The sequence below is a fragment of the Chrysemys picta genome, chromosome 2 (assembly GCF_011386835.1).
Source record: "Chrysemys picta bellii isolate R12L10 chromosome 2, ASM1138683v2, whole genome shotgun sequence".
Lineage (NCBI taxonomy): Eukaryota > Metazoa > Chordata > Testudines > Emydidae > Chrysemys > Chrysemys picta.
Genome location: NC_088792.1, coordinates 7,119,360 through 7,145,170, shown reverse-complemented (window position 1 = coordinate 7,145,170; position 25,811 = coordinate 7,119,360). Strand labels below are relative to the sequence as shown.

Here is a 25,811-nt window from a genome sequence, read left to right as displayed (position 1 = left end):
TGATAAAAAAATATACATACACACGGCTTTGATACCTGTTGGGCATTCAGAAGGGGGCCCCTGTCCAGTGCCCTCTGAAGTCAATGGAAAGACTCCAATTCAATACAGCGGGCACTAGATCATGCCCATACCACAGTGAAGACCAATGTAGAACCAGTGATAAATAACTACGATGTTCACATAGGTACATAAGGGAGAAGTTTGCCCCAAGATCTGAGATCCTTTGCTTATATAACAACAAACATCTGAGGATTTGTAATGCCCTGGAGATTTCTAGGAAAATCCAAACCGTTCACCATAAATCAATTTATGCTGAAGGAACCCAAACACCAATTTGTTCTCTGATGTTAGATCCAAGGACTTATCCGGAGGAGACTTTACAGGCCAGAGCCTCAGCTGGCATAAGTTGTTGTCAACAGTGGACCTGGAATAGTTGGTTTTTCAGTTCACTAGCAGTTCCAAAAAACTGAGTTAAAAAAAAAAATTCTTTGGGGTTGACCTGAAAATGAGATTTTTTTTAGGACAATTTTCAGCAAATCAAAAAAAATGAAAACCAAAAATCATTTTGGGTCACACAGAATGTTTCATTCAGCCTGAGACCAAATGTTTTCTTTTGATTTTAAGCTTCCTTTTTTAAATTTATTTTTTACTGTTTTAAAATTAAACTGAAGGAAATTTCAAAAGGGAAAGTGGTGTCAAAGAAAAAAAATATATTTAAATGGATAGATTTGTGGAGGAATTTGTCGCTTTTTTTGTTTTTGGTTTTTTTTTCATCTGAAACAATTTGGTGAATTCAACATGAATTTGCAAAAAGTTTTTTTAACCCAAATCCCCGTTTTTCATTGAAAAAAAAATTTCTGCTGAAAAATTTCGCTGAGCTCTGGTCAGTAGAAGGATCTGGCCCTTCTTGTAGTAAAGAGGATACAGAATGAACTTGTTTCTTGCAGACATCTGGGGGGGAAAATGGATTTTACCAGTGTCAATAAATTCACCACCAAGCTTCAGGTTCTCTGCAGCTGCTATATAAAGGAAGTCCAAGGAGCATGACCAATAACTGTAGAAAATCAATCTATTTCAATTGTATTTTATTCACAACGTTTTAATTGTCCCTGGTAACTGGACCTCACGGCACTTAGACCCAACGAGGGTGAGTGCGGTAGGACAACCTAAAATAGACTGAGAGTTATTGCTGTTAGAGGAGCACAGAGAGGCACCAACCAGGATCAGAAGCCCAGTGAGAGACTATCCCTGCCCCCAAAGTGACTGCAAGCTAAATGCAGAAAGATCTGGCGCAACTTAGAGCAGCCTTCAGCATCTCTTCTGTGCCAGTGATGTTACTCAACTGCCTGTAGGCAGGGAAATGAAGAATAACTACTCCTGCTACTGGAGCAGAGGACAGGGAAGAGGGGCTCTTTTCCATAGGTTGAATGCTATTATTATTGTATTATAGCCCAGAACGCTTCGGTTAACACTCCAGCTTGTAGAGACACAAGATCTTTAGGGCAACCCTTACTCACACTGAGGAGCCCTTCCTCCTAATGGGCTCCTTGCGTGAGCATGTGTAACCCACACACCTCTTGGGTGTGGTGTTCTGTCCCATGTCGTGGCACCAAGACCACTTAGAGCGAGCACGAGCGATTGAGTTTGCTCTATAGCCTTAGCTTAAAAACCATATGGCTTTTAGCTCATGCAGTAGATGCTCACGCATTGAGGTCGCAGGTTCAATTCTGCCTGCTGACGACCGGGAGCTGTTGGCATTACACAAGCACGACTCAGTGAGGGGTGCATAATCTGCCCTTTACTGACCACGTGTGGTTTGGTGTTACAGATCACTCAGAAGATAGCACAATAGCATGGAATAGAGACACCCCTATAGGCCTATGAACAGATACAGTTCATCCCGGCACTCCAATGACGTCTCCCTTTCTGAACTGCAGGTGGAGTCAGGATTCTTAGCTCTTCATCATGCAGGACTCAGGGGCATTAGAAGAAGTGTGTGTGGGGGGCGTCTCTTTGTTGGAATGGGGCTGCGGGTGGGGGGCAGGGTTTTGCCTAGCCTGAGACTTCGCACTTTTTCCAGCTCAAGGGGAGAGACCTGACTTTATAGAACCTGCATTGTACACACTGTGTGTATTGATTGGACATGCACAGCGCATACAATGTGGATACTGTAGACGTCAATGACAGCATCGCCACCCTGTGGGACTCTACCTGTGGGAATGCTGGCTACATACGCAGGGCTGGGGTGTGGGTGGACGGGTGCATGAGGGAGACCAAATTGCTTTTGTAGAGGCTTGCCCTTCGTGGCTGGTTCGCCAGCTGCAAGGACAGTTCATCCTTTGTGACTTTCACTGCCGGCTGACACATACGGCCAAGTTTTTGAGTGTGTCTTCTAATTCTGGGTCCTGACATTGTGCCTGGTTTTTAGAGTAGGCTGAGCGCCCACTGCTCCCATTGATGTTCCTGGAAGCTGTGGGACCTTGACACCACTTAAAATCAGTCCCAAAGAATCTCAAATTGGGCATCCGTGTGATGACCATAATAACTACTGGTGGGAGAGGCCAGTTGAGACCCAGCAGAAAGTGGAGTTAAAGAGATACTGTAGGGAACCCAAGGGTCGAGGGTCTTATGATTTATAACATAGGTTTCTTTTTTTCTTTTAAATAATTTGAACAATTAGCCATGGCCTTTGGAAAGAACCTGCAAGTCCAAATTCTGTCTCCGTTACACCGATGTAAAATAGAGATGGTCAAAAAAAGGGGGAGGAGGGGATTATGCAAAATTTTGTCAAAGTAATTTTCATTTTACACATTTGAAAAGGGGGACTCATTTCAAAATGTGTCCCATTTTGTATCAAAAAATTTTCTGTTTTGAAAATGTTTGTTTTCAAACTTATTTGCTTTTTAATTTTTTCATTTTCCTTTCCCCCCAATCCCACAATTTTCTCCCCCCACTTTTGTCTCTCCTCTCCCCCCTCCTTTTTTTCCATTTTGCCATTGAGAAAGAATGGGGAAGAAGGGGAGAAAAGGAAAAGTCATTAAAAACCCAATTGTTTAAAAATATTGTGTTTGAAAAATGTCAACCAGCTGTAGAGTAAAGCCGGAGTAACTTCATTGAAGTCAGTGGAGTTACTCCAAGCTTACACTGGGGCAGCTGAGAGTAGAATTTGGCCCACAGAGCCTGTGTATGTATTTATTTAGTGTGGCCTTGGGGATAAAGCATTGAAATAGGATTTAGGAGACTTTGGGTCTATTCTTGGCTCTGCCACTAGCCTGTGGAATGACCTTGGGCAAGTCATTTCCCTGTTCCGTGCCTCAAGTTTCCCCATCTGTAATATGGGGATAATGGTATTTACCTCATTTGTAAAGTGTTTTGAGATCCACTTTATAGCTGAACAGAGCTACATAAGAGCTAAGTATTAATATTGTGTATTCATATTTATAAAACTGATCCAAACCCCATTAACGTTCATGGAACCCATTGACTTTAGTGGGTTTTGAATCAAGTTTTACAAGGTGTGTCTACACTGCAAGTGGGAGCTTCTCAGTCCAGGTAGACAAACCCACTCTAGCAGTGCTCAGGCTGATGTACTAAGAATAGCAGTTCTCACCCACAACTTCACTGGGTCAGAGCTTGGGTGACAGAGCCACAAGATCTAATGGGTGAACACTCTGGTTTGGGTTGCGAGAGATTCTCAGTCTCTCAAGCCGAGGAGGTCAGGTGAGCACCCAAGTTTCTGCCAGAACATCCACATTGCTATTGTTAGTGTGGTAGCGTGAGACTATCTCCCCGAGCTCGGAGACTCGCTCCCAGCTGCCGGGTAGACACACTCAAAATGGGGCCAGACTTTCAGCACTGTAACTGGGCATAGCTCCAATGACAGCAATCCCAGTTGAGGATATGGCCCGTGGTTTGTAAAATTGAGGTTTCCCTGCCCATATCTTCCATAGATAGTGGTTTACCCTGAAAAGGAAGTATTTAGTTGACCTTATAAAAAGTCTCCAACTATACATAGAATGCAATAGGGTCACAAATTATTAGGGCCATAAATTAAATATTTCTTTTTTTTTTAATGTTAACCACTGTATGTAATTGTAGAGCGTGGTCCAGATGCATCCCTCTTGTAGTACCATTGTAGCCAGAGGAGTTCCACCAGACTGGAATGAGGCCCAGTGTTTTATTATTTATGATTCTATCACAGTAGCATTTAGAGGTTCCGACCAAGATCGGGGCCCCATTGTATAAGGCTCTGTACATACATGTAGGGCAGTGTGTACAGTACAAACACTACACACCCATCTAGCACTGGTATAAATAGTAGTATGGACAGTGATGAACAGCTGAGTAGAGTAGGGTGCCCTATATGCCTGAACCCCCTGTATCCTACACATCTGTCTACACACCCAAGCACTGCCTCCCATGTCTGCATTGCTGGGTCTAGCAGTGTAGTGTCCGGCTGCCGGAGCCTTTCCACGCTGCCTGTAGCTACACACCCCAGTGCGTGTGGTCACAGCCTGCCTTTCCCTGGGGCGTGTAGCTACGTGGACCCTACATTCTGCCGCAAACATAGGCAAATGTAGACAAGGTCATAGTGAGAGAGAGTCTCTGCCCCACACCCCATTCAGGAAAGTACTTAGCACTTACTTAAGCACATGTTTAACATCCCATGGACTTCAATGGAGCTGAAATGGGCGTAAAGTTAAACACATACATAAGGACTTTCCTGAATTGGGCCCCACAGCGCATAGAAGCTACACAGAGTTTATAATTATTAATAACCATCCTCTTTGCTTTCTGTGGAGGGAAGGATAGCCTGTAAACTCAGGGTTGTACGTTCAATCCTTGAGGGGGTCATTTAGGGATCTGGGGCCTGGGCCTGCTTTGAGCAGAGGGTTGGACTAGATGACCTCCTGAGGTCCCTTCCAACCCTGCTATTCTATGAAGGGGGCTCTTTTACTAACATTTGTGGAAGCTCTTATAGGCCCAATCCTGGGTTTTCAGGGAAGTCCATGAGAGATTTGGGTGCATAAAGAAATTAGAATTGGACTCAAAAAAATAATCTATTCCACTATTCAGTATTGTCTTAGCTCTTACAGGGAAAAAATAATGCCAGGTGTAAATCCACTGAAATAAGCAAGGTTACACCAGAGATGAATTTGGCCACTATGCTTTAAACATATTTTCCCAGGGTTGTCTTAGCTTTCGTTAATTCATGAGGCAGATGGAAGAAGCTTCTTCTCCATCCCAGTTGAAAAAAAGCTCTTTCTTTGATCAAACTGGTGATCAAATTGCAATGGGTAAAATGTCAAGATGCATCAAATTAGAGGAACCCTGGCAATCTGAATGATTTGTCCAGCAAAATCTCCTAGCCCTCTAATTTCCATAGTTAATACTTATCTCTAGAACTGGTCAAAATTGGGAATTTCTGTCCCATAGGAAATGCTAAGATTTTGTCCTGAATCAGGACAAAAAGTCAAAATCTCAGCACTTTTGCAAAATGAAATATTCCAAAAATATTTTGTTTTGACTTTATCATTTTGATTGTGTATTATCTGAATATAAAAGTCAAAACACTCATGTGGAAAGAAGTTTTGATCACTTCAATATGTTCCTGCAATACGTATCATTTTTTTGTCGAATCAGCATGTTCCAACTTGAAACTGTTCCACTGGAAAGTTTTCAGCTAGCTCTACTTATCTCCTGGGTTTGGAGATCAGCCTGGAACTATCACGAAGATGGTCTCTCCCATAGGATTTCTGCTGAATCCAGTTTTAACTGGCAGCAGTGAGATGGTTATGTGAACTGTATAGTCACACAGAGCCTAGTGCCTCCAGATGACCTGTAACCCAAAATGGCAGCACAAGTGCTCTCCCCAATCCCATCTGACTCTGGTGCCACAGGGTTATAAACAAAAATGAATATCCAAACTGATCTGCCTTACTTGGAAACCTACTGGCTTCCCAAACTTTTGAGAAGGTCTCCAGAGCCTCAGAAGTAGTGGAAGGTAGAGAGGTCATCACTGTCTGAGGGGATTGCCGGCAGCCATCTTGGATATGTGTGTGATGGGTATGTAAAGGTTAGGATGCTTTCTATCCAGAGAGGTAGTGTGGTCCAGTGGGTTGAAAATCCAGAGTTCTGGTACCATCCCTGTCCTGCTGCGTGATCCTTGGCAAAGTCACTTATCTCCTGCCATTTCTCCTTCTTGCCAAGTTAGTTTGTGAGTTCTCTGGGGCAGGGGCTGTCTCTTCATATAGGTATGTACAGTGCCCAACACAATGGAATCACAATCTCAGTTAAGACCTCTAGTAAGATCATTGCTACTGTAATATAAATCATAATAGTCCTGAGTCATTTGTGTCTCTGGATCCAAATTTCCCCAGAACTCCAAGGTCTTCATATTTGGTGTTCTGGATAGAACCAAGACATGGAATATGGGTCTATGTCTGATTCCAGACCTGTGGTTCCCTGAAGTTGGAGGTGAAACCAGGATTGAGCCCTTGGGCTCCAAACTATACTTGAACCATGGGGGAGTCCTTTAAATAATTTCCCTCACACCAGCTCTAGCTCTTGGCAGTTGGCTTGCAATGGACTGCGTTTGCTATACATTGTATTTACTGATGAGTACTTTCTTGTTTTCAGGACTCCCTGCTGTAATTGTCACAGTGTGGGCCAGTGTGAGGGCCAATCTAGCAGACACAGAGTAAGTCTTGGTTGGATTCTGTGTTGTTTTTCTCCTGTTCTTGTGTTATGTCTTTGCTGTGTTTTTGGAACCGAGAGGTTTGTGGATGAATTACAGACCCTGGGGGGGGGAAAACTAGATAAGGCTGCAGATCTGAAGCAATCTTAAAATGAAGGCAGGAAATGCACCAAGCAGGGGATGAAATTCTCTGGTTCTGTTGTAACTCTCCTGGCTCGTCTTTAGTTTTAAATAATTTAACCAATTTGTGGTCACCTACAACTTCACAGCTGGCACATTGGGACCGCTTGGAAGTCTGCATCAAACTCAGGGATAGAATTGTGATTCTCATGTAATCCACACATCTCCTGGGTGTGGTGTTCTGGCCTTTCTAGTGGCACCAAGACCACTTAGAAATTATATTTGCTACATCTTTAGCTAATCACCATGTGGCTTGAGGCTCATGCATTTAGCTCCAGAGGTCCCAGGTTCGATCCCCCACCGACTGTTGGTGTTGCACTCCACAAGCATACCTCTACCACTTGAGCTAAAGGAGAATCACCCATTCGCTTGTACATTACAGGGCTTATGACACACATCTGAGTAGTTCCAATCCCATCCAGCAGAGGTCAGTACTGCACTTCACTCGCTTTTTCCATTTATACATGAGTGGAGGCACCCATGATTCTTCACCACTCGTTCCAGTCCATGGCATGGGTTCATAGGTCTTGGAGTTACAATCTTTTCATTTTCAAACTTCTCTTGACAGTCTTTCCATCGTATCCTTGTTCTTCCATGTCCTTTCTCACTGTCCCATTCCTCCCATGCTTTCTTTGCTAATTGTTTGCCTTGCATTCTTATCAGACATCCAGCCCCCATCAAATGTATGCTCTCCAGCCTATCTCACTGAGAGTCCCAAATATACATTATCCCTAATTTCTTGCATGAACACTCTCTACCCTCCACTTGCTCACTGTTCTCTTCAGCATATTACTGTCTACTACCTTTCTTCCATCTTCATAAGACCCACAGTTTCCAAACTATAGAGTGGGGGGAATAGCTCAGTGGTTTGAGCATTAGCCTGTTAAACTCAAGGTGGTGAGTTCAATCCTTGAGATGGCCATTTAGGGATCTGGGGCAAAAATCTGTCTGGGGATTGGTCCTGCTTTAAGCAGGGGGTTGGACTAGATGACCTTCTAACCCTGATAGTCTATGATTTGATCTACATGTCTAAGGCCCTGGTGGTTCTTTAGTACTTTTTCTCCTTCCTCTACGGCAGCAGTGGGCAACCAGCGGCCCATCAGGGTAATCCGCTGGCGGGCTGCCAGACAGTTTGTTTACATTTGCATGGCTTCACACAGCTCCCAGGGGCCGCGGTTCACCTTTTCCAGCCAATGGGAGCTGCAGGAAGCGGCGGCCAGCATGTCCCTGTGGCCCATGCCACTTTCCACAGCTCCGATTGGCCAGGAACGGCGAACCACGATCACCGGGAGCTGCGGGCGGCCATGCAAATGTAAACAAACTGTCTGGCAGCTCACCAGCGGATTACCCTGATGGGCTGGGTGCGGCCTGCGGGCCGCAGGTTGCCCACCACTGCGCTACAGACATTGAAACCTTTTGAGATCAGTACTGCACATAGAGTCACAGAAATGTAGGGCTGAAAAGGACCTTGAGAGGTCATTTACCCATCCCCCCATTGCTGCGGATTAGGCATACCTAGATTATCCTGGACAGGTGTTGGTCTAACACACTAGCCAGTTGAAATAGCACAAGGCAGCTACTCTACGCTCAGCCCCCTCACCCCCAAACCCACTGCCAATTTCAGCATAAGCTGAACATACTTAACGCTAACTTCTGAAATTTGCCACCTTTTCAGTCAAAGCCCCTCCGGGCACTGGGTGTGTGTGTGCGGGGGGGGGGGGGGCGGTAGCTCCCCCCCCCCCGCCCCCACCCCACCAGTAGCTCCTGGTTTTAAAATGGAACCGAACCTGATATCGTGCTGTGCAGCATAGTTTGCATGCACGATATACATCCATATCTGAAACCATGCTACAAGTACGTTCCTATCCTACGAGCAAAGGGTAACCCAACTGCACGCCCTAGTGCATGGGACTTAGCTCACCACTCAGCTCATTAGAGGACAACATATCCCTCGTCACCTTGACCGTGTAAAAATCTTCCGCTCCTGTCGGGGCTTTCGCCACCCCTTTTATTTGCTCTCCTCAAACATCCGCACGGAACAGACGCTGGCCCCCGGACGTGAAAACCACTGCTGTGGTGTGGTGCCAGCAGAGGGCTACAGACCCTTTCATTTCTTGATTGCTGGAGCACATCCAGTCGACAGCAGCGGCGGCGTGAAGCCATGATTACCATCGGCCGGGCTCACTCAGTGGCCTATATAAAATATCTTTGGAGGCCTCTGTCCAGTTCCCAGCAGAGAGGTGACCACATCAGAAAACCCACCACCTCAATCAATGCCCCCTCCCCTTATGGGCAGCCGAAGTAGGGAGGCCAAGGATTGGCTAGGCCAGGAGATTGAACCTCCTGCAGAGTAGGGTTGAGACTCATTGGCAGAGCAGCACGAGGAGATACATGCAGTTGTTCTCAACAGAGCACTTCATCCTGCAGGACAGCCAGGGCAGCACCTTCTACCACCGCGGCATTCACTTGGGCCTCGTCTACACACCAAGCATTAGCTATAGGTATGATTTTTAAAGCCAATTGAGTTCAAGCCCTCTGTGGACACTCTTAACTTTAATTGAAGCCTGTGTAATTATTGACTAGTGCTGGTAAATTTGCAAGCACGAGCTAAACTCATGGAACCAGTTTTAAACCAGTTTAAGTATGTCCACACAGGCCTTTGTACTGGATTAATATCGCGCCTTTAGTTAGATCGGTGCAACTTCTGTGTGTAGGCCAGGCCTAAGGAAACGAAGAAAAGGACCTAGGAGTTACAGTGGACGAGAAGCTGGATATGAGTCAACAGTGTGCCCTTGTTGCCAAGAAGGCCAAGGCATTTTGGGCTGTATAAGTAGGAGCATTGCCAGCAGATCGAGGGACGTGATCATTCCCCTCTATTCGACATTGGTGAGGCTTCATCTGGAGTACTGTGTCCAGTTTTGGGCCCCACACTACAAGAAGGATGTGGAAAAATTGCAAAGAGTCCAGCGGAGGGCAACAAAAATGATTAGGGGGCTGGAACACATGACTTATGAGGAGAGGCTGAGGGAACTGGGATTGTTTAGTCTGCAGAAGAGAAGAATGAGGGGGGATTTGATAGCTGCTTTCAACTCTCTGAAAGGGGGTTCCAAAGAGGATGGATCTAGACTGTTCTCAGTGATACCTGATGACAGAACAAGGAGTAATGATCTCAAGTTGCAGTGAGGGAGGTTTAGGTTGGATATTAGAAAAAACTTTTTCACGAGGAGGGTGGTGAAGCACTGGAATGGGTTACCTAGGGAGGTGGTGGAATCTCCTTCCTTAGAGGTTTTTAAGGTCAGGCTTGACAAAGCCCTGGCTGGGATGATTTAGTTGGGAATTGGTCCTGCTTTGAGTAGGGGGTTGGACTAGATAACCTCCTGATGTCGCTTCCAACCCTGATAGTCTATGATTCTATGAATCCCAATACGGCTTGCTGCACCCTGGCCATTACAGACTGGGGTGCAGAATTCCAGTTCAAAGAGGATTGGACACAAGCCTTCACAATGCTAAAAGAGCAAGTCCCTGAAATCTGCCAAGAGTAATGCTCAACTTCTACAGATTTCAATACAGCTTAAGCGCTAAATACCTTTGAGGATCTGGGCCTAAGATTTAAAATACATTTAAAATTGGCTTTTAAAAGCAGACGGTAGGGTTAAAAGGCCCGTTTCGATGCCGATCATTGCTGATGGGATGGGGAAGGGATGGCTTGGGTTGGGGTTGGGGTTGGGTTGGTTCCGCACGTGCATAAGGCATTGAAGGGTTCCCGTTTTCAGACATTGGGGCTATTTGCCTGGGCAGATGAGGATTTACTGATGTGTTGCCAATCTCTTCCTAGGTGTTGGGACTTGAGTGCCAGCAATTTACAATGGATATTTCAGGTGCCCCTCCTGGTAGCTATTGTGGTGAGTACCGGATTTGATTTGGGGTGGCGACGGGGACGGGAGCCAAAAGTAGGCTGCTGGAAGAAAGAAACTCAGCCTGTGATCCCAAACTTTTTAATAAAATAAACACATAGGTCAGGATTTGCAAGTGACCAGTGATTTTGGGGTGGGGGCTCAACTTTGGGGGGGGGGGTCTGACTTGACACGTCATAAAGGGATTTTCAGACAGTGCTGAGCACTTGTCCTCCAGGTGTTTCCAGCATCTTGAATTCAAGAGTCTTTCCACTGACTTCAGAGAGCTTTGAATCAGGCCGAGTGGCCTTGATTCTTCTGACTTACAGATCACGGGATAGAGCAGTGTGGGTGAGAGGAGAATCAGGCCTTCTGCACTGGAACCTTCTGCAGTAAATGGGCTAATACATGTAATTAGTAGAGTTCATCCGGGAAATTATTTTTTATTTTCTTCCCTTGTTAAAATTTTGTGTCGACGGAAATTCTCCAACTGGCGCTGGTGGTTCCTTCTGTGCATTGGAAGGAGCAAAGTGCCAAGACCACACAAGGATCACTTGAAATAAAACTGTAGGATGGAAGGCACAGTTCAGATAGTTCAAGTGGTTGATTGCCAGCAACCCCATTGCATTTAATTTAAAGCCCAATTAGTAGACGACAAAGAGCCGAATAGAAGTTTGTCCTGGTAAAGAGAATGCTTCTTCATGAGGTTCTACAGGGCTCTTTACAAATGCAACTATTTATCGTGCAAACATATTCTGTGGGTTGTTTCCGGTTAGTCTCTGTGGGTTCCTATTGCACACTTAGCTGCTTTTTCAGTCTCCGCACTGGCTTGTCATCTGTTTCTGGACAAAGTTTTGCATTTTCTGGATGAGCTCTCAGACAGTTCTGGGTGTAAGGGGCTTAAAGTCCCTCCACTGCACTGGTAACTTAGAAGTCATTCAGTTGTTTGCATTTCCTTCAAAGCTCTGCTGGTGTTTGAGGGAAAACAAGAGGAATTTCCTTCCTTGTTTCCTTCAGATTGGGATCACGGGTTCTGTAGCAATCAGGAAATACAAGGTCTGATGAAGGACTGCAAAGAAACAAATGGACCAATGGCTTGGCCATTGTTAGCTGGAGAGAAAGGATGGCCTTGTGGCAAAGCTAGGAGTCAAGATTTCTGAGTGAAATTCCTGCCTCTGCCCAGACTTTCTGTGTGACCTTGGGTCCGTCACTTAAGAGTGAAATCCTGGCTCCGTTGAAGTCAATGGCAAAACTCTAATTGATTTCTATGGGGCCAAGATTTGCCAGTTACCTCCCTGCACCTCATGTATCCATCTTTAAAATGGCAGTAATAAGACTCCCGTTCCTCCCTCTGTAGTCTGTCATGTCTATTTAGATTTCACATTCTTCAGGGCAAAGACTGCCTCTTAGTCTGTGCCTTTGTACAGCCCCTAGCACAGGGGGGCCCTGATCTCCGCTGAGGCCCCTAGGCCCAAGTAATAAACTCTGCAGAAAAATGTAGGCCAGTTTCACACAGAGCCCTAGCCCATGAAGATACTTTGTCCCTTTCCCTATTGCTTTTCCGTCTCACCGCATTTCTCGTGATCTATCTTTGAACTTGCTTTAAAGGCTGTTGAAAGATGCTGGGTTGACAGCCACAGAGACTAAAATCCCCTATGCACAGAGCAGGTCCAGCAAGGGCAAAGGCCGTGCAAGCTGCCCCCATCCCACCTTGTCCTGCCAACAGGCCTTGATCCTGATTTAGAGGCACCTGACCGGTGGGAGGGCGGGGGGAAGAGTCATTCAGACTTCTGGCTGAATGTCAATCACCTGTTTGAAAGGTTCTGTTCTTTCAGCCATTTTGAGGCACTCAGTTGCTCAGTGATGAGTAGGGCCCTACCAAATTCACGGCCATGAAAAACGCATCATGGACCGTGAAATCTGGTCTCCCACTGTGAAATCTGGTCTTTTGGGTGCTTTTACCCTATACTGTGCAGATTTCACAGGGGAGACCAGTGTTTCTCAAATTGGGGGTCCTGACCCAAAAGGGAGTTGCAGGGGGGTCACAAGGTTATTTTAGGGGTGTCACAGTCTTGCCACTCTTACTTCTGCGCTGCCTTCAGAGCTGGGTGGCTGGAGAGCGGCAGATGTTGGCCAGGCACCCAGCTCTGAAGGCAGCGCCCTGCCAGCAGCAGCGCAGAAGTAAGGGTAGCAGTACCGCAACCCTCCTACAATAACCTTGCAACCCCCCTCCACACACACACACACACACAACTCCTTTTGGGGTCAGGACCCCTACAATTACAACACCGTGACATTTCAAATTTAAATAGTTGAAATCATTACATTTACGATTTTAAAAATCCTCTGACCGTGAAATTGACCAACATGGACCGTGAATTTGATCGGGCCCTAGTGACGAGCATGGTGGAAAGACAAAATTCACCTCAATGCGCTATCAAATCTCACTGAAGTAGGGCTGGCCGGAAAACAAAAATTCCACTTCGTGAACAATTCCCAGGTTTTGAAATCTTTTGTCGTCACTGGGGTGAAGAAGAGAACTTCCAAAACATGGGTCTTCCATACCCCAGGCAAGTGCCCTACCCTGCTGGGCTCTGGAGTCAGGCTTTCTTTCAATCTCTCCTATTGGAGCTGTTCTACTGTCTGTAAATAACTACATGTTCACTGGGACAAAGAGAGTAATTGACTCTATAGCCTCGTGCTTAGGGCATTGGAGTGGGATGGGGTTTTGCCTCCATGCTCATCCCAATGTGGAGGAGGGGCTTGAACCTGGATCTTCCATCTCCCAGGTGAGGGGCTAGCTATTGGCTATTCTGGGATATAGTTTTGGTTTTCTCTCTGGTTTTGACCAAACGTTCCATCCTGCGGCTGGGAAACCTTCATTGAAACCGATACGTTTCCAGGAAAAGTTTTGGTTTGGACGCATCAGCATTTTCCGTTGAAAAATTCCCGCTAGTCACGTGGTTTTTAAATAGGGCCGTGGCCGTTGCTTGGGCTCTTTGCTCCGGAGTGAATTTTACCTGAAGTGGCTAGATAGATCTTGTCACACGTGCCTGTTACCACCATGAGACGATAACAAGGCTGGACGAGATGAGGTCTGCTAGGGACCAGAATAAAAGGGGTGGCCCTTCCTTACCTCCGTGGCACAAGATCAAGCAGAGAGCACTCGGCTCAGAAACACTTGGCCTGAGCTTGCTAAATGGCTGGGCTTGTTGTGAAGGAGCTGTGTACCGTCACCTCCTCCAGTAGGAGCTGAGAATGCTCTCTGGAAACATCTGGGAGGACGGGGCCCTGGGGAAAGGCGCCCTCTCGATCCGGTAGTGCCGCAGGTTTTGGTTTTGTGAATTAAAAAAAAAATCTTTCTCTTTTCCAGGTAAATTTTATTCTTTTTATCAATATTATCCGAGTCCTAGCAACCAAGCTACGGGAGACAAACGCAGGGAGGTGCGATACGAGACAACAGTACAGGTGAGAGTCCCCTTTCCCTTCCGGCACGAGACAGCGAGACGCACAGGATGGGCTTGACAGCCTGGGAGATCAATGTCTCCTAATCACCTGCAGAGCAGGGACAACGCACATGCAGCCTCAGTCACTGCCATTGCTCCTCCTGCTTTCCACCGAGCCAGCAGAGTTCCGGTGGAGCAGCAGCGCATGGCGGACCGGGGCATTGCAAGCCTCCTCTCAGTGCCCCCTTAAGGAGGGTAGATCCTAGCCTGGAGGGACCAGCTGATAGGCTGAGGTGAGTTCAGCCTCCAAGGTCAGTTTGGCTCATGGCCTGTCTGCTGGCATGGCCATCGAGGGCTAACGATGACAGTGGTATTTGTGACGTGGACACATACACCATCTATTGAGGAGACCACCAACAGCTGTTGGGTAGTAGGAGTGTCTGGTCCAGTGGCTAGGGCCCTGGGCTGCTTCTCAGGCCGCCTCAGCTCTAGTCCTGGCTCTACCGTGTGACGCTGGGGAAGTTCTGTTCTTTGTCTGCCTTGTCTATTTAGATTTCAGGGGCTGTCTGTTATGTTATGTTTGCACAAAGCCTAGCACAATAGGGTCCCGATCTCACCACCGTAGCGGCTCCGTATTTTATCGTGATGACCCAAATAATTAATACTAATGATTTTCGATCGCTACTGCCAGGGCCGGCTTTAGGCCAATTCCCCCGATTCCCCGGAATCAGGCCCTGCGCCTAAGAGGGCCCCACGCCCGCGCCTAAGAGGGCCCCGCGCCTTAGGTGCCAAATTTTTTTACTCACCCAGCAGCTGTCCGGGTCTTCGGCGGCACTTCGGCGGCAGGGGGTCCTTCAGTGCCGCAGAAGACCCGGAGCGAGTGAAGGACCCCTCACCGCCAAAGTGCCGCCGAAGACCCGGACCGCCGCCGGATATTCGAATCGGGCCCTGCAGTTTCTAAAGCCGGCCCTGGCTACTGCCCTAGGTTGACTTTGAACCAACTGCATAAAGCAAAAGACCCTGGCTGTACCGTAAAATCCCATCCTTCCTTTTTATACTTTTCCCCTCCCTTGTTTTCGCAACCTTGACCTGCCATTGCTCAAGTGAAGAAAGATTCCTAACTATTCACAGGAAGTTTGGAGTTTCGTCTTGGGTTTTCTTGTCTGTTTGGGTTTTTTTTTTTCATTCCTTTCCCCTTGACAATGAAGCATATTTGCAACATAGTCAAAGTTTGACTGTGAAAGTAAATAGCTGAGAGACCTCCGCAGCTAGAGAACTCCCAGGGCGTTTGTAGGCTCAAGTTCAAATGATTCAGCACACAACATCCAGAGGAGAGAGAGCAAAATAATTCAGTTTGGTATCACTGAAAAGCAGGATTCCCAGGTCGCCTCTACCAGCTTGCTCCCAGAAGAGTATCCAAAAGTGAGATAATACTTAGTCCTGCCGTGAGTGCAGGGGACTGGACTTGATGAGCTCTCGAGGTCCCTTCCAGTCCTACGATTCTGTTTCATTGGAAGTGGGGCTGGAATTTGGCTTCAAAATGCAAAGGTTTGTTTTGCTGCCATGTCACAGCCGTGACTGATCTGTTTGTTTATTTCTCGCTCGGAGAGGCTTGCTATTAATTATGGCTTGGACGGGCTCAGCGCTTTTTATTTTTTAATCCCTGCAGAGATTGTCAGTGGTCGGACGGCGAAAGCACCGGGCCTCCTGGCAACGCTGCCCCCTTGCTAATTGCCTCCATTTGGCAATTGCCGTCACCATTGGCAGTGGTTTCGATCCCTGGATCGGCATCATTTCCAGGCAGTGTCTGTTCCCTTAGGGATTCGAGGGATGAACCCAGCCAAACGTTAGGGTCTGGGTTGTAGCTAAGGCGCACAGGCTCCTTCTGAGGTGGAGTTGCACCTCCATCTAGGGGACCTCCAGTGCACATTACACCCCAGGGAAACACAAGGTGATAGCAGATGAGCTGAACCCATTCCATAGGATGGCGTGGCATTCTCTCTCAAGTGCCCCCAGCTAGCCGAGGTCAGCATACATCCAGCTCTGCTGATCTCCTCCATTCCATCCCCCATCAAGGATGCCAGTGCCCACGGGAAGCAAGCGTGGCACGGTCTTGGAAGTCCCCCTCCTTGTCCCGTCTGAGCATAGGCAGGCTGGCCTGAGATATGGAGCAGCACCATCCTTCGTTTACAGGGATTTTTACTGCTGGTGGAAGTTACTGGCTTGATGGGCCTGTAGACTGGATATCCACAATCAGGCACATCATGGGTAGCAGCGGTGCAAACTCCCCCCCTCCCTCCCCCGGCCCCAGCGCCATTTCACCACCTTGCCTCAATCCAGACCCTAAGGAGACCCAGAGGATAATTCAGACTCATGACTTTCTCCATGTGTTTCTCTCCTTCTCCTGTTCCTACAGGAAGCTGCTGAAATCTACGCTTGTCCTTATGCCTCTGTTTGGAGTTCACTATATAGTTTTCATGGCTTTGCCATATACAGAGGTGTCAGGGATTCTTTGGCAAGTTCAAATGCACTATGAAATGCTGTTCAACTCTTTCCAGGTACTGTACCCTGTTAAGCTTTCTGGGCATTTTAAGGACAAAGTAGTGGTATTCGGTGGGACGGAACGTGGACATCAAATGTGTTCTGTTTTGGGGGAAAGGATTTTTAATCGGTGCCAAGTTACACTCCCAAGACTTAATGGATGTACTTTGGTGCTGGGTGTATTATGTATTTGCAAACCATGTTAAGGTACTTTGGGACAATGTGTCAGGCAAAAAATTGAATCATTTTATGATCATTTGTCCACCCAAATCCCTTGAGATCCAGGTTAGATCCTCAGCAGGGATAGGTCAAGAGAGCTGCGTGGATTTAAGCCAGCTGGCCTCAAAGTAGCTTGTCCTAGTCCTACAAACGGATCCGCTGACATGAACTGCAGTACCCTACTGAAGTCGATGATAAGCAGGGGTATAATGCGGATCTGAGTGCAGGACTGGGATCTTTTAGCCAAAATGAGTGCAGCCATCTGATGAACATTGCGTTGCATGCACACTGCACAGCCCTCCCTTAAGAACAACCTACTGACCAACAGTTTAAAATCTTAAGTGACTGACTAGCGTGGCTGACATGAAGCTGGGAAATTAGAGCTGGGCTCAGACAAACTCTGGATCCAAAAAAAACAGGAGTACTTGTGGCACCTTAGAGACTAACAAATTTATTAGTCTCTAAGGTGCCACAAGTACTCCTGTTCTTTTTGCGGATACAGACTAACACGGCTGCTACTCTGAAATCTGGATCCAAAGTGCGGGGAGGTGCAGATTCAGACTGGACCTGACATGGGAGGACCTGGCCCTGCATTCTTTGCGCACCCAGAACTCCCATTTGGGTGCAAAGGGAATGCATGACTGGGTCCCAGAACTGGCTTCTCATCTCATCTGATCCTGGATTTCCCACATCCCAACTGACTGTACAGTTTTGGGCCCTACACTACAAGAAGGATGTGGAAAAATTGCAAAGAGTCCAGCGGAGGGCAACAAAAATGATTAGGGGGCTGGAGCACATGATTTAGGAGGAGAAGCTGAGGGAACTGGGATTATTTAGTCTGCAGAAGAGAAGAATGAGGGGGGATTTGATAGCTGCTTTCAACTACCTGAAAGGGGGTTCCAAAGAGGATGGATCTAGACTGTTCTCAGTGGTAGCAGATGACAGAACAAGGAGTAATGGTCTCAAGTTGCAGTGGGGGAGGTTTAGGTTGGATATTAGGAAAATCTTTTTCACGAGGAGGGTGGTGAAGCACTGGAATGGGTTACCTAGGGAGATGGTGGAATCTCCTTCCTTAGAGGTTTTTAAGGTCAGGCTTGACAAAGCCCTGGCTGGGATGATTTAGTTGGGGATTGGTCCCGCTTTGAGCAGGGGGTTGGACTAGATGACCTCCTGAGGTCCCTTCCAACTCTGATATTCTATGATTCTATGACTACCCTGACACTGGGCTATACAGTCAGTCTCTCCCCACTTCCCCCCGAATATTTATTTATACAAAGTGGAACATCTCCAACAAGCGAGTGTGAGAAAGCCCCACCCCAGAGTACTCCAAAGACGCAGCGATTAGGCCGCTCACCTGGGACATAGCAGACTGGGGTGCAAGTCCCTGCTCTGCCTGGTTCAGAGTAAGGGTTTGAACGTGGGACTTCTACCTCCATGCTAAGTGCCCTCATCACATGAGCTATGGGATCTTCTGAGAGCTCTGGGGTTTTCTGCAAAAAAATTCTAAAGGTCTCGGGTTCGTCCTGATGCGAAACAGGCACATTTCTGAAAGCTTGAAAATTTTCCCAGGGCAGGAAAATGACCTGGGACAGTGGTGAGCAGCTGCTCTTCCAAAGCCTTTACAGGACATCTGCAACAGGAAACAAATGTGCATTTTCTATCGCAGCCTAGGACAGATGTGCCAGCCAGCCAGCCAGGATGCTTTAAACGCTGGTTAGCCGCTAGCCTGGAGGACAGTCATTGTCACCCGTTTCTTGTAGGCTGCTAGACAACAGGAGATTTCCTAGTTTGCACTGGTTTTTAGCTGGGGTAAACTGGTGTTGCTCCATTGCCATCAGTGAAACTATGTGGATTTGGGCCACGGTTTCAGTGAATAGACATTGAGCTGAGCAGGATAAATGCTAATGTGTTGTTTCATCTTCTTTCCAGGGATTTTTTGTTGCCATCATATACTGTTTTTGCAATGGAGAGGTGAGTGTCTTTGGTTCTTAATGATCCTCTTTCATTATAAATAGAGTCCAAATATCTACAGTCAGCTAGTCCCACCGGGGTTAACTCTACTGAGGTCACTGGAGTTAGGCAAGCAGAGAATTAGACCCTTGGTATGGAAATGTCTCCACTGCTTTGCACCTTACTTAGTCATTTCCCTCTGGGTGAAGTGGATCTAAAATGCTACCAAACGAGAATCGGTTCAAACTGGGTATAAAACATGACTGCTCTGATCTGGTAATGTTTTATGTCCCCCTCTGCCCCAGGGTAAATGAGAGCACCAAAGACAAGATGGTGGAGAATCAGGCCCAAACCATCTGAGCCATTTAGGGGAAGATTATTGGCAGCCCATATGGAAGAGCCTCTCACAGCAGTAATCCCTGTGCTTTGGGGAACTCCAGATCTGCTCGCTTCCTCCCCGCCTGCAGATGCTTGGAGGCAGGGAGGCCAAGCCCCCACTCTTTTAGCACAGTGGGGATGGTACATTGGGATGAGCAGTTGAGTCCATCTGAATGGCTGGAGCAAAGAGGGCACTCTTAGAATCATAGAAGTGTAGGACTGAAAGGGCTCTTGAGAGGTCTTTTAGTCCAGTCCACTGCATTCAAGGCAGGGCTACATAATAACTAGACCATCCCTGACAGGCGTTTGTCTAGCCTGTTCTTAAAAACCCCGCAGTGACAAAGATTCCACAACCTCCCTAGGCAATTTGTTCTAGTACTTAACTACCCTGACAGTCAGGTAGTTTTTCCTAACGTCCAACCTAAACCGCCCTTGCTGCAGTTTAAGCCCATTGCTTCTTGTCCTTCATGGACAAGGTGAGATGTCTGCCTGGGCCCAGTCTTCCCACGGCTTCTTCTGGGAGAAGCTCTGCTGCCCTCTACACAGGGCTATGTAAGTGCCATTATTATCTTGCCTGTGAAACGGAGCCCACTACTTGTTAATGTTGAGTTACTTCACCAGCCTCTAAACCTTCTGGTAACTCACACTCTTTTCCTGCATCATCAGCAATGCCCATTCTGGGGGACTGTTGTTTGTAGTTCTTCTTGGAGCAGCAGGGAGAGCTCAGGTGGAGTTGTTTGACCAGGCTCTGGTAAAATGCATAGGGATTAAGGCCAGAACAGACCACTATGATCGTCTGCAGCAGAACACAGGCCAGTGAACCTTACCCAGTGATTCTTACATCAAGCCCAGTAGTTTGTGTTGGAAATAGAGCATAATCATTTCGAAAGACATCCAGTTTCAATGGAAAAACTCCAAATGACGAGAATCCATCCCATCCCTTGGTGAGCTATTCCAACGGTTAATTACATTCTGTGTCAAAAATGGGCATATTGTTTCCAGTTTGAACACTGCTGATTTACCTTCCAGCCATTAGATCTTGTTTTGCTAGATTAAAGAGCCTTCTGCTACCTGATACTTTCTCCCTTTGTCAGTACTTAACAGACCATGATTAACTTGCCTCTTCACGTTCTCTTTGCTACGCTACCTATAGATTGAGCTCCCGCAATCTCTCGCAATAAGGCATATTTTGCAGACCGCTCGTTCTTCTTGTAGATCTTCACTCCAGTTTTGCTATTGACATTGCGGCTCTTTGGAGAGGGTGTAAAACCCAGGCCGTGCCAACTTGTAGCCATTCAGAATCCAAGGGCATTTTTTTCTGGAGAGTAGAGGTATTAATCCAGGCGTCCTGGCCACATTCCAATCTGGATAACGACTTTCTGTCATCCTAAATCTCCATATTAGTCCAGAACAAGTGTTTGATTTAAATACTAACGCTGCAACGGGACATGAGGCAAAGAACAAAACTAGTGGCCTAGCTAAGAAAGCCTAATGGAAAAACATTCATCATGGCCTGATAGCAACTGCCATGTGGCATGGTAAAAACATTCACTCAAGATTAAGAGATTCTAAGGTCAGACGGGACCACTGATTACTGCACTGTGTGTTACCGACGCTGGCTCTAAATTATGGGCTGGGTGTTGTTGGCTGGTTGGTTGATTGGCCAGGGTTTTTTGGGGGGGCTAGACTGCACATGGAGACCAAACGGTTTGAATGATCCCAATATACCAGAAGTTTGCTGTACTTTTTTAAGAGTTTGCAGTAAGACAAGGTGGCTTCCTTTGGGACTGAGCCTTTCAGAGTTTTACCTAGCAGGCAGTGGTTTGGTTGCTTACGGCTCAAAGAGAACTCCGAATAGGCAACTGGGAAGGGAAATCTGAAAGGGAAGCTCACACATCTTCCACAAGGAGAAAGCGATAAAGTGAAGGAGAGAGAGCGCCAATCAGTTAGGGACACATAATGGGGCCAGATCCTTAGGTGGTGTAAATGAATCTATGTCCACCGAAGTCAATCCAGAGTCTGTTGAAGTCAGGGGATCTGTGCCCATTTATACCAGCTGAGAGATGGGAAAGACCTAACAGGCCTTCTAGTCCATCCCAGGCTGCCACTTGGCCCAGTCGAGTGGTAAATGGTGCAAGCAATGGGACTTCCGCCATTGTCCTCAGCAGACCATTCCACAGTCTCATTTATCCTGCCACTAAGGGGTGGTTCATGATATCCAGCATAACTATCCCTTTGTCCCCATTTGAATCCCATTACTCCTATTAATCCCACAGCCAGGTATCTCTATCAACACTACCTCCTTCTGTAGCCCAGTCGCCAGCATCATCCCGCACCATTCTTCCCTTCATTCCTCACTCACGATCTTCCCTCTCTTTTCTCTCCATCTCTTCAGGTTCAAGCCGAAATAAAGAAGTCATGGAGCAGGTGGACTTTAGCCCTTGACTTTAAAAGGAAAGCACGAAGTGGGAGCACGACCTATAGCTATGGACCCATGGTCTCCCATACCAGCATCACTAATGTAACCACCAGAGGGGCCCTAGCCCTACATCTCAATACGAGACTTGTACCGGGTGCCCTCAATGGACACCGAAATTTGCCAGGCTATGTCAAAAATGGCTCAATTTCTGAAAACTCCATGCCTTCTTCTGGGCCAGAGCAGTACAACAAAGAAGAGGAGTACCTGAACGGGTCTGGACTTTATGACGGAGACAGACCCACGGTACTTGTTGAAGAAGAAAGAGAGACAGTGATGTAAAGAAAGAAGAAGAAGACATTTCCCAGAGAGCGTTTAGTGGGCAAAAGAATGCCAGGCCACAAATCAGATGCCAAGGGTTTTCATACAGTTTCTCTATTCTGTGGAACAAGAGATCAAGTTATATGGGAAAAGTGGACCACAGATGTGGCCAGCTGTTGATCACACACATTTACGTAGTGGTCTAGTCTTCAAGGTGTGAATGAAGGCAGTCTTCTCCAGACCCACGGTCCTTGTGACCTGTTGAACAACGGGGATATTCAGAGTTTACAAGGGGATGTACAAATGATACTCTGTAGTTTCGCCTCTCAGAGAGTGTCCACAGCACAAAGATGCAGGGAATTCAACCAAGTGAAACGAGACAGTCTGGTGAGGAATGTGACACGCCATTTTCTTTCAGTGGTGCAAGCTACCCCAGGGTGTTGCCATCACTGCTTGGATGGGTTTGGTTTTCTCATTCGTTTTAAAGAAGTCTAGCTGCCCTACAATCACCCACACCAGACTGGCTGAGTCCCACTGGCCATGTCTGCCAGTTCAAGAACACAGCACAGACAGCTCTGGTTTGATGGTTTTGCCCCTTCGTTATAAAACCCACCCCTTGGGGTCATTGTGTGCAGTTCCCTGCCGGAGGGGCCTTAATTCTGATTCCTTGATGATGCAGCATGCTTTTGTGATAAATGACTCCCAGCTACTGGATTGCGAGTGCCGAATGGGCTTCCCGTTCTCCTACCCAGAGCCCAAACGACAAGAGAGAAGCCAGTACAATCCTAGGATTAAAATGCAAGTATCAGAATGTAATGCATTAGCTTGTCCAATCTTAGAAAGAAGCCCATTCTGTCTGCTTCTAAGTGGGTCGAGATGGAAAGGAAAGTTTGCAGCTGCCTTGGTGTGTGTGTGTGCATCCGTAAAGCCAACTCAAACCTTTTCTTTCTTTTCTTTTTGGAATTTCAGGAAAATTGACTTAAAATCTTTAAATTATTTTTCGTTCTCACCTCTGCATTGCCTGCTTCCTGTTGGGTCTGGGCAGGCCAAACTATCTTGAAGGACTGTTGTAGCAGTATTCCCATCTCAGCCGGGAGCAGGAAGGAGTGGGAGTTGGATGAGACAGCCTGGTCTCATGAGATGTACAGGCCAGTTTTACAGAGCCAAGGTATTTGGCTACTTCGGAATTCCAGACTTCTGGGTGCACTGCCGAACTTGCCAGACTTTTTGTGGTTTGACCATCAAGAACACACACACACACACGTAAGGTGGGCCATATCCTCAGCTGGTGGAAATGGTTGTACGGTTGTAGCTCCACTGAGGTCATTGAAACTACCTATTGAGAACGAGTATCCGGACATCACAGTGATGGGCCAAAAAGGGAAAACTGTAAGAGTCTGTGTGAATGGCAGGAAAAGGGATCAGGGATATATTTTCACAATCTACCATTTCCCTTGCTGGTGGATTCTGTTGATGTCCTGCTGTCACCATGGAAGTAGGTGGTGGTGATGTTCCCCCACTCTGGTACTTTTATCTGACTTGCCTGCTAAGCAGCAGTCAAGTGGTAAAATCCAGGGGTTAGACCTTTGGCTGCTGAAACTTGGCATAGCTTCCTTCAAGCCATTTCACACCAGCTGAGCTTATTGTGTGGTGTCTCTGTAGATGCTATGATTTAGAGCCACGAGGTGATAATGACAGAGCTGCCATTCCAGTGGGCCATTCCTCAGAGCCTCTCAGGGGGAAATCTGGCTGAGGCAGGCTAAATTCCTTCTTGGGCTCCCGATGCCCCAAGGCGAGCTGTGGTGTCTCAAGCCTCGATCCGGCCCATAATAGTACATTTTGGAAGTGCTTCCAGTACGTGAATCGTGTTGGCCCCATATAGGAATCATCTGGCTGCAGTCAAAACATGGTCAGAAAGAGAAGCCTGCTGACTGGTGATTAAGGCCTGGTCCCCACTAAGCCCCCACTTCGGACTAAGGTACGCAAATTCAGCTACGTTACTAACGTAGCTGAATTGGAAGTACCTTAGTCCGAACTTACCGCGGGTCCAGACGCGGCAGGAAGGCTCCCCCGTCGATGCCGCGTACTCCTCTCGGCGAGCTGGAGTACCGGCGTCGACGGCGAGCACTTCCGGGATCGATCCGGGATCGATTTATCGCGTCTTAACCAGACGTGATAAATCGATCCCAGAACATCGATTGCCTGCCGCCGGACCCTCCGGTAAGTGAAGACGTACCCTCAGAGACATATCCATACCACCAGAGATGGACTACTGAATCCACTGCTCCTCTCAGGGCTTAAGAAGGCATTCCCAAAGCTCCTATCTTGATGGAGTCTGGTGGGGGGACCCTGAGAAGAGCAGCTGGTATCTTGACTCCACCTCAAGTGTCCTGTACCTGCCTTTGCACCACCTCTCAGGTTAAGACCCAATCCAAAGCCTGACCAAGCCCGTGGAAAGACTCCCATTGACTTTGCTGGGCTTCAGATCAGAACTTGGGATGGGGATTGTGGTGACCAAGAGGGTGCCCCCCCCCCGGGCTCTGAAGGAACTGTACTCCCCATTTCAGGTATAAATGAGGCAAATGTTGGAAGGTGACAATATTTATTTTTGATGTTTGTTTTTGTTTTGTGTGGTTAGAATAAGTCCAAATATTCTTAGCAATTTTCCACCGAATGGCAGCTATTGAAATGTCAGGTCTCCAAAGGGTGAATCGGTTTGGTTGTGGGTTTTTTTTTTTTAAATAAATACTATGCAGAAATTAAGTAACCTTGCAAGGAAAAACAGATGGACTGAGTGAACGTCTGGCGCTGAGAGCAGGCCAACATTGCAGAAATCTGGGTCAGTCTGAAACGCTCACTGCTTGCATCTTAGCCATAGATGCTGGCATAGCCCCTGGAGGGAATTGGAGGAAGCGGAAGTTATTGCCAGTCAGCCGTCAGCATGTGCACACTTGAGTTATTTAGCATCCCATTCAGCCGAGCTGTCGATGTGTAATCCCAATTCAAGAGAGATATGCATTAAGTAAGCTGGCTCTGGCTTTCCAACCCTTGCATGGATCCTTTCAATCTGCCCCCCTCCAATCCCCAATGGACGTGTGTTGTGCTTAAAACCTACCAAGTGGACGCTCGACCCTTGTGACTGTATCACTCAAAGAAAGAAATTACTTAGCAACGTTTCCTTACTGGGGTGATTCATTATTTACTCGTGTTTGCCGAAGACAGCTCGAGATCAATAACGTGTTTGGAAATCATTTAGCAAAGTTCAAGTAATTAACAAGAGCTATGAAATTAATTTATTTGTAAAGACAACGTGTATAATAAATAAATGTCAATTTGTCACTGGATTTAATGACCAGAACCTGCTGTCAGTTGCTAAACATGACCAAAAATGACATGGAGATGGGGAGGGAAATCTATTCTTGATCATTTCCAACACAAATGGTATGTAATGAGAAGTAATTTTTTTTCCCTTTGAGTGTTCATATGCATGAACAGAATTGCATGTAGGAATTAAGAACATCAAAAATGGAATTTGTCTGGTTTTAAAGTGAATCATACTGTATTGTTGTTGAATCCGATTCAAATCCTACCTGTGCTGAAAGCAAGAGTTGCAGAGAACTGATGGTGGAGTCTATGGGGCCTGATACAATAACAAATGAAGTCAGTGGAAGGTGCGCTTTGGATGGAGCCTATGGTATCTTGCAAAGGGGAAGAGGAGAAGGAGCCTCCAAAATTGAGCGTGGTGATCAACTTTGGAGATATCGCAGTTG

The 25,811-nt window shown here is 46.9% G+C and overlaps 1 protein-coding gene across 3 annotated transcripts in view; it reads left to right on the top strand.

Moving 5' to 3' along the window:
* PTH1R (parathyroid hormone 1 receptor) overlaps window positions 1-25,385 on the top strand; it is a 170,710-nt gene extending 145,325 nt beyond the window's left edge. For all 3 annotated transcript variants that reach the window (XM_005286268.4, XM_042860463.2, XM_042860451.2), the window contains 6 exons: window positions 6,640-6,700; window positions 10,713-10,779; window positions 14,144-14,238; window positions 16,633-16,774; window positions 18,906-18,947; window positions 21,700-25,385. In XM_005286268.4, coding sequence (XP_005286325.2) covers window positions 6,640-6,700; window positions 10,713-10,779; window positions 14,144-14,238; window positions 16,633-16,774; window positions 18,906-18,947; window positions 21,700-22,062 — 770 coding nt within the window. In that variant the 3' untranslated portion in view covers window positions 22,063-25,385. The remainder of the gene's footprint in view (window positions 1-6,639; window positions 6,701-10,712; window positions 10,780-14,143; window positions 14,239-16,632; window positions 16,775-18,905; window positions 18,948-21,699) is intronic.
* The last annotated feature ends 426 nt before the right edge of the window (window positions 25,386-25,811 follow it).